At 35.7% G+C, this 17,146-nt stretch overlaps 1 protein-coding gene across 1 annotated transcript; it reads left to right on the forward strand.

The window, feature by feature from the left end:
- The first annotated feature begins 606 nt into the window (after window positions 1-606).
- On the forward strand, window positions 607-12,824 carry SDR16C5 (short chain dehydrogenase/reductase family 16C member 5). Its single transcript, XM_070942272.1, has 7 exons — window positions 607-710; window positions 1,741-2,082; window positions 2,952-3,083; window positions 6,175-6,274; window positions 6,922-7,066; window positions 9,062-9,187; window positions 11,672-12,824. Exons 2-7 carry the CDS (start codon window positions 1,765-1,767, stop codon window positions 11,814-11,816), a joined length of 966 nt encoding a protein of 321 aa, XP_070798373.1. The 5' UTR covers window positions 607-710; window positions 1,741-1,764; the 3' UTR covers window positions 11,817-12,824.
- Window positions 12,825-17,146: the final 4,322 nt, after the last annotated feature.

Raw genomic sequence — 17,146 nt, forward strand, 5'->3', positions numbered from 1 at the left:
ATGCTTAGCGTGTCTTTTCTGTTTCCTGAGACGACCGTCCTTCCTCCACCGGACCTCGCGCCCAACAATGAGAAAGTGGCAAGAAGCGGCTGCTCCGAGTAAACTGCCTCAAGCACATTCACCTGGTTGGCGCAGAATGTGCCGCTTTCAAGTGAAGAGTTATTACGCCCTGGGTCGCTCAAGACCGGAAAGAACAATTACTGCGGCCAGAGTTGGCAGGGATCCAATTGCAACAGAGATTTCAGCTGTGCCAAGCGGAACGAGAGGCACAAGTGGCGCCGAGCATTTTTTCCCTCTCTTTAAGGGACGCGCTGCCAAGGAGCTGCTCAGTTTTCTTGCCCCTCCTCCCGCCCCCTCGGCAGCGAAGTTGGGATAACTGGGCTGAACGATGGAGGGGAATTTCCCGTCTCCTGTGGAGAACCCACCCCCTTCAGTCAACTTCTCCTCTCCACTGTATTGGCTGAACAATGGGGAAGATAAACTCGATCCTGGAACTGCAGAATTAGGCTACAATTAGACTAAGGCAGTCGTCCGCACGTAAAGCAGGTGGTAGGACCGCCTTTGGGGTGGATGGGCGTGTCTTCTTCTGGACTGCCATCTAGAGAATCGGCGCTGGCGATACTACTTCGTGGTGGCCTTCTTGTTCGCAGTACGGACGTAACCTTTTCCTCTTCAGCGAAGTCTGGAGCCGGGAGGAGTAAAAGAACTGAGTAAGTCGGTGCGCGGGGCCGATAACTAGCTGGAGAGCTTTTACGGCGTAGCTCTGGGGCGTTGAGGATTGTGGTTGTTTCACGTTCAGGGCTAGGACCCGAGAGACGCTTAAGAATACTGTAGTTTACATTTCACTTCGTGTGTGTACGCTCTCTCTCTCTCTCTCTCTCTCTCTCTCTCTCTCTCTCACACACACACACACACACACACACACACACACACACACACACACACACGGGTGGGGAGGGTGTGGAGGAATAGAAGGGGCCGCTATCTGCGGGTTCGCCCTGTTGTTCTTTATGTCACTGCTTCCTCTAATCCAAAGTTCAGAGTTACGTCGCCTGAAATGGCTGGTAAGTAAATACAAGAGCAGATCCTTTTTAGTGAGAGGGAATTTCCTCTTGTTTTTGCACAACTTACGGTCAGGCCGTATCTTGTCGAAATTAGCAGAGGCAATGTTAAACTTTTTGCCTAATCCATACGTCTGGTTTGCTTCTGCTACCCAACAAGACAGACACAGACTTCAGAGGATAATTAGAATTCCAGAAAAAACAATTGCTACCAACCTGCCTTCCATTGAGGACCTTACGATTTATATTGTTTCCTAGTATGATTTGATTGCTTATTTGAACCCAAATAAGCAATCTTATATGTACCCTTGGGTACCCCAGGGTACATATAATAACTATACCATGAAATCATATTGAATTTTGAATTATCTGTAATAAATTTATAAGAACATAAAAATGTTTCTTATTATTTAATTTCTCTATGCATAATTACAAAATTTTGAAAATGTTAAAACAGCCAAAAATTATTTAGAGCACTTTGTTGCTTTAGTTTCATCATTTACACTGCCCACAGGAATGATATACACATGCCTCTTTCTCACTGATAAACCCTATCAGTTTTGATCTACTCCTCTGGAGGATCCCAAGGAAGGAGGAAAGGATCCCAGCTGAAAGGAGGTGAAAACAAGACATAAATGTTTGGCAATAGATTTAACTGATCTTTGAATTTATTCAACAGGTAATCTGAAACGTGGTCTCCAAAATGAATTTCTTCCTGGAAACGCTGAAAATCATTTTGCTGTGTATATATTATCTGATGGAGTTTTTCTTATCGTTTATCTATGCACGGAAGAAAAATGTTGCTGGTGAAATAGTGCTTATAACTGGAGCTGGAAGTGGAATGGGAAGGCTGATGGCTTTAAAATTTGCTCGACTTGGAGCTACTTTAGTTCTTTGGGATATTAATCTGGAAGGAATCAAAGAAACAGCTAGATTAGCACGTAATATTGGGGCTATGAGAGTACATGACTACATTTGTGATTGCAGCAAAAGGCAAGAAGTCTATCAAGTGGCAGGCCAGGTAATTATATAGTTATAGATTTTGTACAACATAAAATAGTTTATTTAGCCATCAAACATTTGTTCCATCTGCTAACATGGCATCTGTAAATCACTGGAATCATATATTGTATTAAACTATAGTTTATAGTTTAAACTATAGTTTATTTATTAAGCACTGTGTCTGGTTTTATACAACATATAAAATCAAAATCATGTTATAGATTCACATGTGTGAGCCCAGTTGTAAGAGTGCATAATATGTAAACCTCCAGATATTGAAGCAGAATCCCCAGTAGCTCTAGCCAACATGACCAATAGTGAAATATTCTGCTGGCTGAAATTCAGAAATATCTGAGGACTGTACATGGTATTCAAAACTACTTGCATGTATATGACACCATTATGTCATTTTAATACCACCTGTAGTCTTTGATTTATTCAGATAACAGTCTTTTTCATGGAGACTTCTAGGATAGCATTTTGGACCTCCTGCTCATAAAACACATGCATCCCAATTCTTGTGATGTCTTTTTAAACAGCAGTGAAGCCCGTACCTTTACCACAGATCCTTAATGCTGAATGACAAATTGAATAGAAGGGAATGAAGGTGAAATTTAAATTAGAGAAAAAATGTTTTATTTTCCAATTTGCCCCAGTGTTTTTTCCCTTCTTTGAAATTTAAAGTCTACTTTGCTGAACAGTGAAGTGTATCTATAATTGAGAGATGAAATAAGCCACCTCCATTTCATGTACTGTAATGTCTGATGGCATGCTTAATGTAAATGTATGAAAATCTCTATATGAAGATTTTGGTAACTTGGCTTTCTTTTGAATTATGTAAATTTACTACAATTGTTTTAACTTGGGCCTGCTCTGTGGCTGTTCTAGGTGAAAAAAGAAGTTGGTGATGTTGGTATCCTGATTAATAATGCTGGCATCATAACAGGAAAGATGTTTTTAGACACCCCAGATATGCTTCTAGAGAAGAGTATTCAAGTGAACACAATGGCACACTTTTGGGTAACAAGTTTTTGATTAATTTTTTTTTTATTTGATTTATATGCTGCCCTTCTCCGGAGACTCAGGGCGGCTTACAGTGCGTTAAGCAATAGCCTTCATACTTTTGTATATTTTATACAAAGTCAGCTTAATTGTGAAAGTATATCCAATATTAACTTGAATTGTGGTTTTTTTTATTAGTAAAAATGGCGTTACAGATAGAACTCTTGTGGAAAGTCCTTTGTCTTTTCTCATCATCTTCTGACCAATAAGAGAAATATTTCATAGTAGAATATCTTCTCTCACTAGCTTCTGATCAAATTTCTAAAGAGCAAACAAATAAACAGAATCCAAGAAAGATGATAGGGGCAAGAGAGACCACATGAACATGATTGTAAGAAAATCATAACTAGAAATCCTGTTTCTCAAGCAATTTCAAAGCTATGCATAACATTATCCTCAGCCCCCAATCAATTCTATCACCACATAATACTTTTCTATCCTACTGAAGAAGCTATTAGAATTGCACAAAGGCTCTCTTAGAAGACAATTCAATAATTTCAAAACAGTAATTCTACTATGATGGGATCATGTTCATTCACAAAAGGACTACTGGTATATGGTGATCTCTAAGATGCAGCCATATAGTGAGCCCCTTAGCATTAATAAACCCCTTACCATTTTCAACCTACAGAGTGCTTGTAGCCCACTGTCCCTGATCAACAAAAGATTATATTTTTAGTAATTTGTTTCTCCATTTTTTTAATATCCCTTCTTAACCCTTCTCTACTCAACTATTGTCACTCAACTTGAGAAGTTGAAAATAATGAAAAAAGTTCCCCACTTCTAACGTAGGCCGTATTGGTATACATTTATGGCTTTTGTGCTGCTATAAAAGAATAGTATAATTATTGTAAACGTGATAGAAATCTGGACAAGTTTTATTTTAGTGGAACAAGTTGAAACGAACAAGTGGAACAAGTTGGGCGAACATAATTAAAATGGACAGGATATTATCTAACTGTCTTGATTACTGGCCATGCAGATATGAGATGTAAGCCAGCATTCAACAAATTTTGGAAAGAAAAAAGTCCCAAAATCTGGAATGCTACCAATTGCTTAAGCAGATAATATTGATGTTGATTTTGACGAAGATTCACACAATCAGCCATTGCTGTTGGCAATCACAGGTTCAACCCTAGAAGTTTTTAAAAACCTTTCAGTCATGCTTCTCTAAGTATAGACTTTCTCAAGAAACAACAAAAAAATCTTCTGTCTCCATAGCAAAGATATTCAAAAATGTTGTTTTTCTTTGTTTCTACCTTTGACTTCGGTCTTGATTCCTGGCAACTTCCTCAATTAGTCCATGCAGTTTTAAAGTCTGCATTTTTGCTATTGATGCCCTCTAGTGGTCTATTAAAAAAAACAAAACAAGAATCATAGCTGTGGTTAGCTGTATATACGAAATAGTAAATTTGAACATATCACAGCAATAACATAGAAATGCATAGCAGAAAAAGAGCCAGTGATCCATTGAATCTGCCCTTTCAGAGGTTTGTTTTGTTTTTAATTTATTTTTTTTAATTTAATTTAATTTTTATTTTTGTTAGATGATAGACGTGTTTATCACCTAGCACATTTAAATTCAGTTACCTAGGATTGATCCACTACCTCCACTGTAAGTTGGCTCCAAGTTTCGACTACTCAACAGCAAAGTACTGTTGAACTTCTGAAATAGAGCTAGATTAGATATATTAGCATTTATCAAGGGTTCAGATTTTACAAGGGTATTATAATCTCTTGCATATTTTTTCATTGGTCCTGATGAGAAGATTTCTTGCAAAATAAACTAACATATTTATTTATAAAACCAGCAATGATATTACTTTAATCAAACACCCTAGAAAAAATGGAATAGTATAGTATAGTATAGTATCAAATTTTATAGTATAGTATAGTATAGTATAGTATAGTATAGTATAGAATACAACACAACACAACACAATGCATAATATGGACAAATAGCAAAACTAACTGAAAACTAAAACCATTGCTAAATATAACAGCCCTAGTGAAATGTAAAATATGCAGAATTTTAAACAATGATATTTATTATGCAGATGACAATGTTAAACTGGGTTAATTGTAAAGAAATAAAACTTTCAATCTCTGGTACACTCTCATAAATGATTATTTATTTACATAGTGGAATAAACATTTATTTCTCCTGAATGTATTGTATTTCAGCCTAACATTTCTTGATAAAATTAGAAATCTACTCTGGAACCAAATAATTATATTAGGAGAGTGGCTACAGCAAAATCTAACATTGCCTTCTAATGTAGTACTTAGTATTTACATAAATGTTATTTCAATAAACAATAGCCCTGCAGATACTGTGATTATTATTATTTAAACTTGTTATAGTCATGAGGCATACACATTTGAGAAGGCCTGGGTTTTTCTATCAACAGATGAGACTGATATCTGAGGAAGGAGGTCAACCAGTAAAAGTCAGTTCCTCCCACTTCCATCTACCATAGCTAATCTAGAAGGATACCAGGATAACATGGTCAATGGTATTGAAAGCCACTGAGAGATCAAAGTGCCCAAGAATGGAGGTGCCACTCCATCCTGGCCCCAACAAATATTATCAACAAGCACAACCAACCTTTTCTCCATACTGCATTTCAATCCAACTGAAACAAGTCCAGATAATCTGTTTTCTCCAATATTCTTTATAGCTAAAGTCCATCACCTTTTCCACAACATTTTCCACAAAAGAAAGTTTGGAGACTGGATGATTATTATTCCAAAAAGAGGGATTTAGTAGTAACCTCCTGAGGAGAGAATGTACCCTTCCCTCTTTCAAAGAGATTGATACCACACACAGACCCATCCTTGGTCACCTTCAGATTGCTTTAACATTCCAGAAGAGACCAAAATGAAACAGATAGTTGAACTAAGACTGGAAGACTTTTCAGAAAATCTGAAATATTGTTGTATCTACCCGATTAGGTCATTTTTGAAGTAAAATTTTAAATTTAAAAAAATATATATTTTTTATATATTCATATGCTGAAATGTATTTGTTTTTACATCTTCTTCATAGACTGTCAAAGCATTTGTTCCAGCCATGGTAGCTTCTAATCATGGACATGTGGTGACTATTTCAAGTGCAGCTGGTTGTTATGGTGTCAACAAAATGACAGGTTAGTATATGGCAAAACTCTTAATTTGACAGTTGAGGTAGGCCAAAGAGTTAGCAACCTTTGTTACAAGTCATGTTTCCTTTGAACAAGAGATAAAAGACTGTAGTAGGAAAAAAGAAGAAAGAAATATGAAAGAAAGGTAATCAGATTTATAGAAGTATTAGTCATTTTTGAAAAAATGATAGGGCAATGTACTTCAAGTAATTGAATTAAATACAGTGAATATGATGGCTGCCCATTTATTTAGTTATTCCTTCTGTCACATTTCATGATAATATTTGAAAGAACCATTTAGGGGTTCCCCTCAAATAGTTTTAGGTATAGCGCATTTTATCATAAACATGAGACGAGCTAATAACAAATAATTACTGTGGCTATTAAGTATAACATGTATGCATAGTAATTAAGAAAGTTGCATTTTCACACATCTGGAAGGACTTCCTTCTTTACCCTCAAAATTCTCAGCCTCTTTTTAGCAGCAATGTTGTAAACATAGAAAATAGACCTCTGAAGGTACAAACAAAAGATGCCAATTGCCATTGATTTTTATTCAGTTAGTTATGCTTATGTGTGATATCCAAAATATTTTTATAGGAAAACTATTCTGCTTCGTGCACATACTATTCTATTTCTTTCTCACTTTTCAGATTACTGTACAAGTAAATTTGCAGTTCTGGGTTTTGCTGAATCTCTAGCTTTAGAGATGTTCGCAATGAAAAAGAATGGTGTTAAATCTACAATTGTCTGTCCATATCTAGTGAACACTGGAATGTTTGAAGGCTGTGAAACAAAGTGAGTTGTTTGCATTTCATAAATATATGTGTGGCCTTAAATAATTACATAAAATAATGACAGGTTTGAATAAAAATAGTGATAACAGATTTAAATATAGCAGAACTTGCTTTTGCAAGTTGCATTTTGCAACCTTAGTAGCAATTGTGTATATGAATTTTTCCAGTTTCTCTACCAGAAGCCATTTCTGATATTTCTATAGTTGAAGTCCACACATTTGGAAGACTTCTGTTGTATGTTGAAGTCATATACATGGAAGTACATTCTTTTGGAGAAACTCTTTCTAGTCATGACGTCCTGTGCTCTGAGGAGTATTCAGTACTGGTTGTGTTTCAGCCATCTTGTACTTTCCCCAAAAGGAAAGCCAACAAGAAAAGATGCTTTGTTAAAGAAACTGCATGTTCAATTGTGAATCATGCAGAAAGGGATGATTATGGTGACTGGCTCAATCCCTCCCTTTCCGATCCCCAATTCACTGCTTCTCATTGGCTATCTTCCAAGTCACTTTCCTGATTTCTTCTTCGTCAGGTCACAGGAATGTCTCCTCCCTCCCCATCTCCGAGGAGACTGAATCTTCAAAGGGATTTAGCAGGCAAAAGTTCAGGCTTCTCCTCCTTTTGTATGTCAGTTCTGAGACGCTGACAACTACTTTATTCAGCCTACCAGATCTTTCAGCACAAGAAAATCAAGACGTAAACAATACCCTAATCAAGGAACAGCCAGACAAGCTAACAGTAAACAGCCCAACTAAAAAAACCTCCAAGACTACCCCAATCCTCCCACACACACACACCAACACGGACAGGGCAAGCCACTGGTATATAAACGGAGAGCAAACCCCACTCCTTTCTAGCACTGATAATGTTACCTAGCTTCAGTAATGAAATGTATGTAGAAAACAACCAAGCTCAGAGATCACCAAAGACTTTTCAGCTGTGGTGGCACAATGGTTAGAATGCAATATTTCAGACTAACTTTGCCCACTGCCAGTTTTATCCTGACTGGCTCAAGGTTGACTCAGCCTTCCATTCTTCAGAGATTGGTAAAATGAGGACCCAGATTGTTAGGGCAATATGCTGATTCTGTAAACTGCTTAGAGAGTGCTGTAAAGTACTATGAGATGATATATAACTCTATTGCTATTGCTATTTCAACCCTGAACAACAAATATTCTCCTTTATTGGTGAAATCTGGTTTTGGTAAAGCCTGCTAAAAATCTGGTAAAATGATTCTTTACATGTATAAAATGCTTGAGCCATGCATGCTGTTATAGTGATGTTTCTATACTCTTAGCAACAGATTTTACACTAGATTTTACACTAAATCCACAAAAGAAATCTCACATTTGCAATGTTAGATGTGCTTCTCTGAATGCTATTAATGGAGTATTTGCAAATTACTCCATTAGAATTGTGAAAACTACTTATAAAAAGTTGAAATGTTGTCCTAAGAAAATAAAGAGTTCATATTCTGATAAAACAGTATAATAAGCCAAATGAGAAAATATGGATAGATGGTAGTAGGTACATAGGTGCACAAATGGCAAAAAATGCCTTAAAATATTATAGAAGGAATTTGCTGGATTGATAAAATACCAGATCTAAAATCAATTTTTGACAAAGGTTGAAAAATTAAACTGAGGGAATTATTTATATAAATTATAACTTGCTTGAAAGCCTTTTATAGAAAAGGCATATGAAAAACTGAGTAAAGTAATATGACAAATTGAGGATAAAATATGAAAAATTAGTCCAAACATTTTAAGTTGTATTATTGTAATAGTAAGTGAACATGTATGTTTTACAAATAGACACATAAGAAAAAGGGCACGAGGAAGAGAAGATATTGAGGTTACTGAGAAAGAGAGGGAGACAGTATTAGTTGGTTGGTGCTGGTTCCAAGCATATTGATAATTGCTTTAAGCTTCAATTGCTATTATTACAGATGAAATTCAAGAAAAATGTAATTCAAAGTGGTGGTGTTTTATTCTGTCAGGTGGTCTCACTTGCTGCCCATTATAGATCCAGAATATGCTGTTGAAAGAATTGTGTCTGGGATACTTCGAAATGAGCGATATATCTTTATACCACGAAGTCTACAATTGTTTAACATAGTAAAAAGGTAAGATTATTCTGCTAGAACTAATCGAAAATGTCAAGAAAGGACCAGTGAACAACAAAAAAGTGGTATAAAAAAAGTCCCCAAAATGTGTGCTCTATTGAAAGAGATCTCAGGTGTATGTAAATTAGACAAAATCTTACACAGGTTAATTTTATTTTGGAAATTGATCCAATTCAGTTCAGTTATTTTAATTGAATTAAACTGAATTAGTCAAAGATAAAAGAAGGCACCAGGCTAAGCTACCTAAAATGACACCATTTCTCTTTTAGAACAGATTCTAAAATTGATGTTTCGTATAAAAGTACAAAAAAAGATGGATTCACCTATAGTTGGCATTTTTTAAAAAAAAAATAAAAGCAATGAGAAATCAGTGTCGTAACATACTTTCATCCAGTAGCACAAATAAGGAACACAGAGTGAAGACTGTATCTGAAATGTAGCAGAATGGTACTTCACAGAAAAACAAGAGCAAAAAACAGTGTAGCAGATAGAGCATTAAATTCCTGATGTATATTCTTTGAGTGTGCCACCAGTCCTTGGGAAGATTTCTTTCCTTTAACTTGAAGTGATATCCACTAATCTTTGTTTTGAAAAGATCAAGGGAGAGCTTTGTCACATACCCCAGACCAGCTGCACCTATGCACTGAAGTCAGGCACCATCAGCATTCTTTTTTGTTTTTGTTGTTGCTTTAAAGAAAGAAAATCGAATCATATCCATGGGGATATGAAAGTTTTACAGAATATTGGAATGTGTAACAACAGAGACCACCATTGATTAGTGGGCATACCTGGAATTCTGAGAACATATTGGGAATTCTTTTACAAAAGGATTGTCCAGAAGCCTGCCCATTCAAAAGAGGCTGCTGTGGAAGATGTATCCAGCGGTGACACTGATTTTACAAGACACTGTCTTCCTCTCTACTACCTTCTGTCTCACTGCAGAATTTACCATGCTACTTCCATTTATGCTCCTTTCTTTGCCCTTTTGGGTGGAAGATTAAGTACTAGTTTGCAACCATTCATTTTTCTTTACCAATAATATAAAAAATGATGGGCACAGAGCCATAGTTGGAAATGCATATGCTGTTAGAAATAGGTATTTTGCTTTGTAGTTTATTACTATTATATTTTAATTGATTTTAACTTAAAAAGTAGGGGCAATAAACCTGGTGGGTGCAAAAGATTAAAAGTATGGCAAGCATTTTATCAATAGAATCATTTCTAGGGAGAATGTCAGAAATTCAGATTCCATATCGTAGTTTGGATATTGTTGAAGGCATATTTTACTGCTTGCAGGCAGCATAAAATAAATAGTATCATACACAATGCAGAACAAATATGGCTTGTCTCCAATGCTTTCCTGCAGTCACACTTGGAGCAAAATTGAAATGTGGTCATCTTCAGGTATTGTCTAGAGCCCTGATACTGTAAATACTCCATCAGGAAAAGGGGCTGACCCTTGGGATGGGTTACTTGTAGAGATTAAAAATCTGCAACATAACCTTTGCTTCAGTGATAGCCCAGCAAAGGAGAAGATAGCAGTTAGCAATAGCACTTAGACTTTTATACTGCTTCATAATGCTTTACAGTCCTCGCTAAGCAGTTTACAGAGTTAGCATATTGATTATTCTTTCTAGTCTTATACTCAAAAAGGCTGTTCCTTTTTGTTTGAGACAGAGCCTGGATGAATTTTACTGTAAATCCAGCCCTGGAATAGGGTTAACATTTCTGGATAAAATGGACATTGTTCCCAAGGGAAGAAAGCCCACAGTTCAACCAGCATTGTGTTCCTATACACAAAACATCAGGACAAAAAGAACAATCGTATTAATGTGAAGAAGAAATAGACAGGTTTTATTTGCTTCTAAATTGTGAGAAGGGATGCCTGAATCATACTCATAGTAAAGCCAAAAAGCAGCAGTTGGCAGGGATGTTAACAGCTAGTGATGGCATGAATCCAGAGAACTATTATTACATATCAGTGTATTTTTATTTGTGGATCAGAATAGAAGAAAGAGTGGTTTACTATACTCTGCATTTCTACATCTCCAAGAAAATTGGTAAATCCAAATAAGGACATTTCTGTTTCATCAATAGCTGATCAAAGACACTAGGATATTTAAGAAAATTTATATGTGTATATGCCCCCGAGTTATAGACATCACTTCCAAAGAGAATTAAATTGGTTCTCTTATCTGCTGTCATCCTTTTAATATGACTGAGAGGGGCTTTTATTTTATTGGCTACTACAGATTATCTGCTGTCTACAATTTTATTTTTTTTCTATGTTATAAAATTTAATTTTTATGTTGTTTGTTTTGCAATTAATATTTATTAAATTTCTATACTGTCCCATCTCACCTAATTTTGTTTAGCTTCTTAAACAATCTGTAAAATTAGCATAACACTAATTTAGCAAAACTGACAGCAACTCAAAGTTTAATACAGTATAGAGTGGCTTATGTTCTTCTCTTTTCTTTTTAGCATTGTTCCTGCAAAAACGCTTGATATCCTTTATGACTATTTTGGAATTTTAAAAGTTATGCATAGATTCAAAGGTCGGACAAAGAAGATGGATGATTACAAATATCAGACAAAATCAATAAAACCTCCAGGTTCTCTTGACTAATTATAAATTGAGAAGCCAATATATAGAACTTCCAATTTAATTATGTTGTTGCAAAGGGTACACTTAAAACAACAAATCTGGAATGGCTTATTAGCAACAAGTTAAATACTGGGAACAGGGTATGAATAATTTTAACCATAACTGTTTTTACAATTACTGAAATATAACCTAATGGTGATGCTTTATTTTAATGAAATTACTTAATTATAGGGAACAAATTACTTTTTGGTGGACTGTTAGTAAACCAAGGAAAATAGTAAATTAATAAACTAATGATATATAAGGTGAAGGTGCTCAAACCTAGTTTAGTCTAATTTCCCCATTCTGACCAGGAGATTGTGGTTTTTCACTTTAGATCAGAAGAGGAAGAGGTTCCTGTGACTTCTCCCAAAATGCTGAGTTATTATTTCATAGTTATGTTTTGTATCCTAACCCAGACTGACTACAACTGCCTATCTAGAAATTGAATGGGAACATCTCATGAGCTCTGGCTTTCCAGACTTTGCAGTAGAAAAATCTTAGCTTCAAGGTACCCAGCCATGACAATTTTGTTATCAGCTAATTTGGCATTTTAGATACAAAATGAAGAGGCTTGCAGCACCAGCAATATTTTTGAGTTCAATTATTGTTCAGATTTTACACAACCAAGAATATTTAGACCTCTGCTTGGATATGCCCCAGTAAGAATCATAGGCCTTTATCTAATTAAATTATCCATTTTAAAATACAATGACTAAAAACAATATTTTTAATATTAGCAAATTTTAAATTGTATAATGTAGCAGTCTACATCAACATTTTCTTTACTAACATTCCGCACTTCAGGGGCCATCTATTCGATGTGAAAACTCTGTGGGAACCAGTTTATGAACGTTTTGATTCACTGCTCTTGCAAAATGTTTCTTTCATTAAACCGTTGTTTATAATTATTAAGATTATATTACAGGATCCAATCTGATGCAAATGCTTCACATGAAAATAACTGCACTGTTCTTGTGAAATATAAAATGCTTTGTCTTATACCTCTAATTTTATTTCATCCCAGTGAAGAATGGAAGTGGGTACCATAGTTTTGTTTTTACTATTCCAGATTATGTATGAGAGACCAGGTAATAGATGTCAGTTGGGTCAACTGATTGACTTCAAATCTATGAAGTATAGGGCAGAGTCTAGTTGAAAAAAAGTGGGGGGGGGAACAACACCCTACCACCACCATCACCACACCCAAATGTATAAATTGCCATAGATATAATAGTGAATTACACTCCCAGATGTTTTATACAGCTTAGAACTAGTTTTATACAGCTTAGAACTAGTCCACGATAAAAGTTTTATCTTGAGTGTTTGAGAAGTCTGTGGAACTCTAAATGTAGCAGCCTTGTTAAGGTTAGGGCTTGATTCATTGGTCTGAAATCTCAGAAGAATAAATCTCTTTTTCTGAATTCTGCTTCTGATCTGGAAAAGGATCAGGTAATTTCCAAAGATTAGGCCTCTGTCAGCTTCCAGAAAAAACCCCAACTCCAAGTAAACTCCAGCTCACTACATATCCCTAATACAGAACATATATAATCTCTTTCATTTAATCAATAACTTTAGATACCTTAGCTCAGGGGTATCAAACTCTGGTTGTCATGTGACGTATCGTGACTTTTTCCCCCTTCACTAAACGGAGTGGGTGTGGCCAGTGCGTAACGTATCCAGCCCATAGGCCGCAAGTTTGACATCCCTGCCTTAGCTGGTAAAGCTACTATTTCATATAAGTAAGTAGTAAAATGATCATCACATGATCAATTTATGCCGAGGAACCAGTAAAGGCTTACATTTAAATATGAAATTCTGCTTACAATAATTGTATTCTTTAGCTATTACTGTTGAAATCATTCCTCAAAATTATTTAGCAAGCATAGTGCTTCCATTGTGTTTCTGGAATCCTTTGTCTCAATAAGACTGAAATGGTGATAGGCAGCTCTTCTCTCTCTCTGTCTTGATGTATAGATAAATAGTACAAAAGTAGCTTAAAACAAAGATAAAACATGCTTTTTGTAAACATGCTTACAAATAATACCTTATACATTGGTTTCATTTATTACAAAGAAATGCAATAACATACAAGATATGCCAACTCTATATGTGTTCTAAGAGTTAAAAACATAAATTAACTGCACTTTATAGATGCCCATATTCAACTTTAACGATACTTGGAAGATAACATGGTTAAAAACTACAAAAACACAAACAGGATCGATAAAATATATAGTGGTTGCCAAGGACAACTGTCACAACAATAAAATGGATCTCGCAAGCCTATCAGCCTCCTCACCCACAGGCTAAAAAAAACAACCATGTTATAAAGTTTTATGGAAGTCCAGAAGAGTCATGCCAGCTGGATCTCCTGAAATATGGTGTTCCAAGGAACAAGGGCTATAACAGAAAGGGGGGGGGGGCATTTCCCAGGTTACATTAGTTGACATTTCCTAATTTCCTAATATTCCAGCCTCATGTCACAAAAGGCTTTAGAGGTGACTGCCAGGACCTTTTAAATACTACTAAGCCCAGTTAGAACCAGTGCAGTTTACTCAGCAGATATAATATTGATATACAGTGGTGCACTCAAAACTGCCTGCGACTGCATTATTGATCAGCTGAAGTTTTCAGATGGTTTTTCAAGACAGCCCAGTTAGATCACATTGCAATAATTACACAGTAGGAGAATATGAGCAATACCACCCAATTTAGGAAAGGGTACAATTGCACAAGTTGTAACTGCAAAACTCTCTGGCCACAGATGCCACATACTTTAGGCAAAAACATGAGGTCATAAGACCTCCCAAATAACACATTGGTTCAGTTTGGGTACTGCCATGCCATCAAGAACTAAAGATGGCCAATTGTAATTTTATTATAGTTACAGAAACAGAATATTGCAAGTCTGAATGTGTGTCCTCCTTCCTGTCTTTATCTTAAAGAAAACTAGGAAGGATCAAGTCTGAAATGTTTTCTCAAATTACATGCTTTGGACTCAGATTTCTTTTATATGATCTTTGTCTTGGCTGCAATTCTCCTGTTCCTCAAAGTTATTCTCCCATTACATCCCCTATAGCTTCCAGATATGAAGCATCACTTGGTTGTCCTTGGGCAGAGATCATGAGTATCATAAGCATATTGAAAATGTTTCAATCCATGCTGACAGATAACCAGCAGCTTCACCTATATTTAATAAAAAAGAGCAGGAAGAACCATTACAGTAATCCAGAACAGAAAATGAAACAGACCACCTATAGACCATCTTTCAAAAAAAAAAAAAAAAAAAAGATGCCCACACAACTTTATCCAAAAATGCCTGACTACTCAAACCACTATAGCACAACCAACATAAAGTCTGAAAAAGATAAGATTACCACACATTAAAAACATCTTACAATCAACACACTGTTACAACAATATGGCATCATAGCAGTACACAAACCAACTAAAACCCTTCAAAACGTCTTAAATAAACCAAAAGACACAATAGCCCAGGAGACAAAATAGGAGTCATCTACAACAGGGATCTGCAACCTTGGCAACTTTAAGACTTGTGGACTTCAACTCCCAGCAAAGCTGGCTGAGGAATTCTGGGAGGTGAAGTCCACAAGTCTTAAACTTGCCAAGGTTGCAGACCCCCGATCTACAATATACAATGTAAAGTATACAATGTAAAGATTGTAACAGCCACTATGTAGGACAGACAGACAGAAGACTACCAGAGCGCATCCATGAACTAGAACTCAAAAGATATAATGAAAACTCCTTAATCTTACAACATGAAGACAGATGCAAGCATACTTTTCACTGGGAAAGTGAGCAACCTAAACCAAGCTAAATCCAACACACTAGGGAATTCATGAAAGCTTGGCATTAAAACAGATCAGCCACCAATTGATATATAGAAATAAACCATATTTACACACTATGCAAAAGAGACAATAAAAAAGCTAAACAAAAAGAACAGAACACATCCTCTCCAACAGCCAACACCTAAATAAATAGGAATTAAGATCAGGCAAATAATTAAATAATTAATACCATAATCAAGGAACTATCAAGGAGAAAACTGCACCCACACCCACACTGGCAGGAAAGCTACTGTACATAAACAGGCAGCAAACCCAGTTATACTTATGACATTATTTAAGTAGGCAATGAAACATCTGCAAGCAAAAACCAAGCTCAGAGAGAACAACCAGTTTAGCATTTAATGAGTATTAACTAAGATTCTGGGTTAATAAAATATATTCTTTATTCTAATCCTTAAATAAGTGGATGAAATTTATAATGGGCTAGACATAGGCCAACAAATGAAGACTTTATCCAGACTGAGGAAATAGACTTGACTGCATGACTTTAGGTTGCAAAAGAATTTAGTTATTTGCAGATTCAGCCAGAAAGGCATAATGGTTAAGATGTTACTCTGGAACGGGTGTCACAGCAGCATCATGTGATGTATCAGAACTTTTCCCCCCTTCACTAAACTGCGCTTGGGCATGGCCAATGCATGACGTATCTGGCCTGTGGGTCAGGAGTTTGACAGCCCTGCTCTAGAACAAAATGTAGATTCAAGTCTATTTTCAGCTGTGGAATCTTACTAGGTGACTTAGTTGATTTGCTACAGGGAAGCACATTAATAAAAGAAATAAGATTTATTTAGCAGCAATATTTCTACTACTTGTTTTTAAAAATTATATATTGCAATATTTTCTCCTGAAATGACACTGTAAATGTGACTTGGCCCACTGGAGGTAGTGGAGTTATTGACATTTTTAAGTTTCTCTAGTTTACTAAATGCATGTTACTACTACTACTACTAGAGAACAAAAATCTAAACTCCTTTAATGAGAAGCATGTGATTAGCAATAAAATGAAGTATTATTCCAGCTTCAGAAACCAGGAAATGATGGAAAGAATGAAAAGAATGTATATATTCAGGTCTAATGATATATTTCTTATATTCTAAATTGTTTTTAATCTTTAAGTTTTACTTCCAAAACTTGCTAGTAATTAGGAGCTACTGAGACTTTATTTTATTAAACAAATTTATATAGCTGCCCAACTCACAGTGACTCGGGATTATGTAAATTAAAAACCCAGAGTTTGACCCACATCCTCACCTACAAATAATTTTCAATAATTTTAGAATAATTTACCTCACTGTACAATGTAGAAGTGTAACTTCAAGACTAATGGCTTGAAAAATAAATTATATATTTTAATGTATACTACACAATTAAATAGAAAAATACAACAGCAGTTACCTTTTCAGATCTTTCTCTACAACAAACTGTTGCCTCCCA

The sequence above is a fragment of the Pituophis catenifer genome, unplaced genomic scaffold (genome assembly GCF_029215685.1).
Source record: "Pituophis catenifer annectens isolate HBS135680 unplaced genomic scaffold, rPitCat1.0.hap2 SCAF_3, whole genome shotgun sequence".
Classification (NCBI taxonomy): Eukaryota; Metazoa; Chordata; class Lepidosauria; order Squamata; family Colubridae; genus Pituophis; species Pituophis catenifer.

Coding starts and splice junctions, on each gene's coding strand:
- SDR16C5 (XM_070942272.1), top strand. CDS start 1,765: ATGAATTTCTTCCTGGAAACGCTGAAAATCATTTTGCTGTGTATATAT. Junction 3,084..6,174: donor ACACAATGGCACACTTTTGG/GTAACAAGTTTT, acceptor TCTTCTTCATAG/ACTGTCAAAGCATTTGTTCC. Junction 6,275..6,921: donor TGGTGTCAACAAAATGACAG/GTTAGTATATGG, acceptor CTCACTTTTCAG/ATTACTGTACAAGTAAATTT.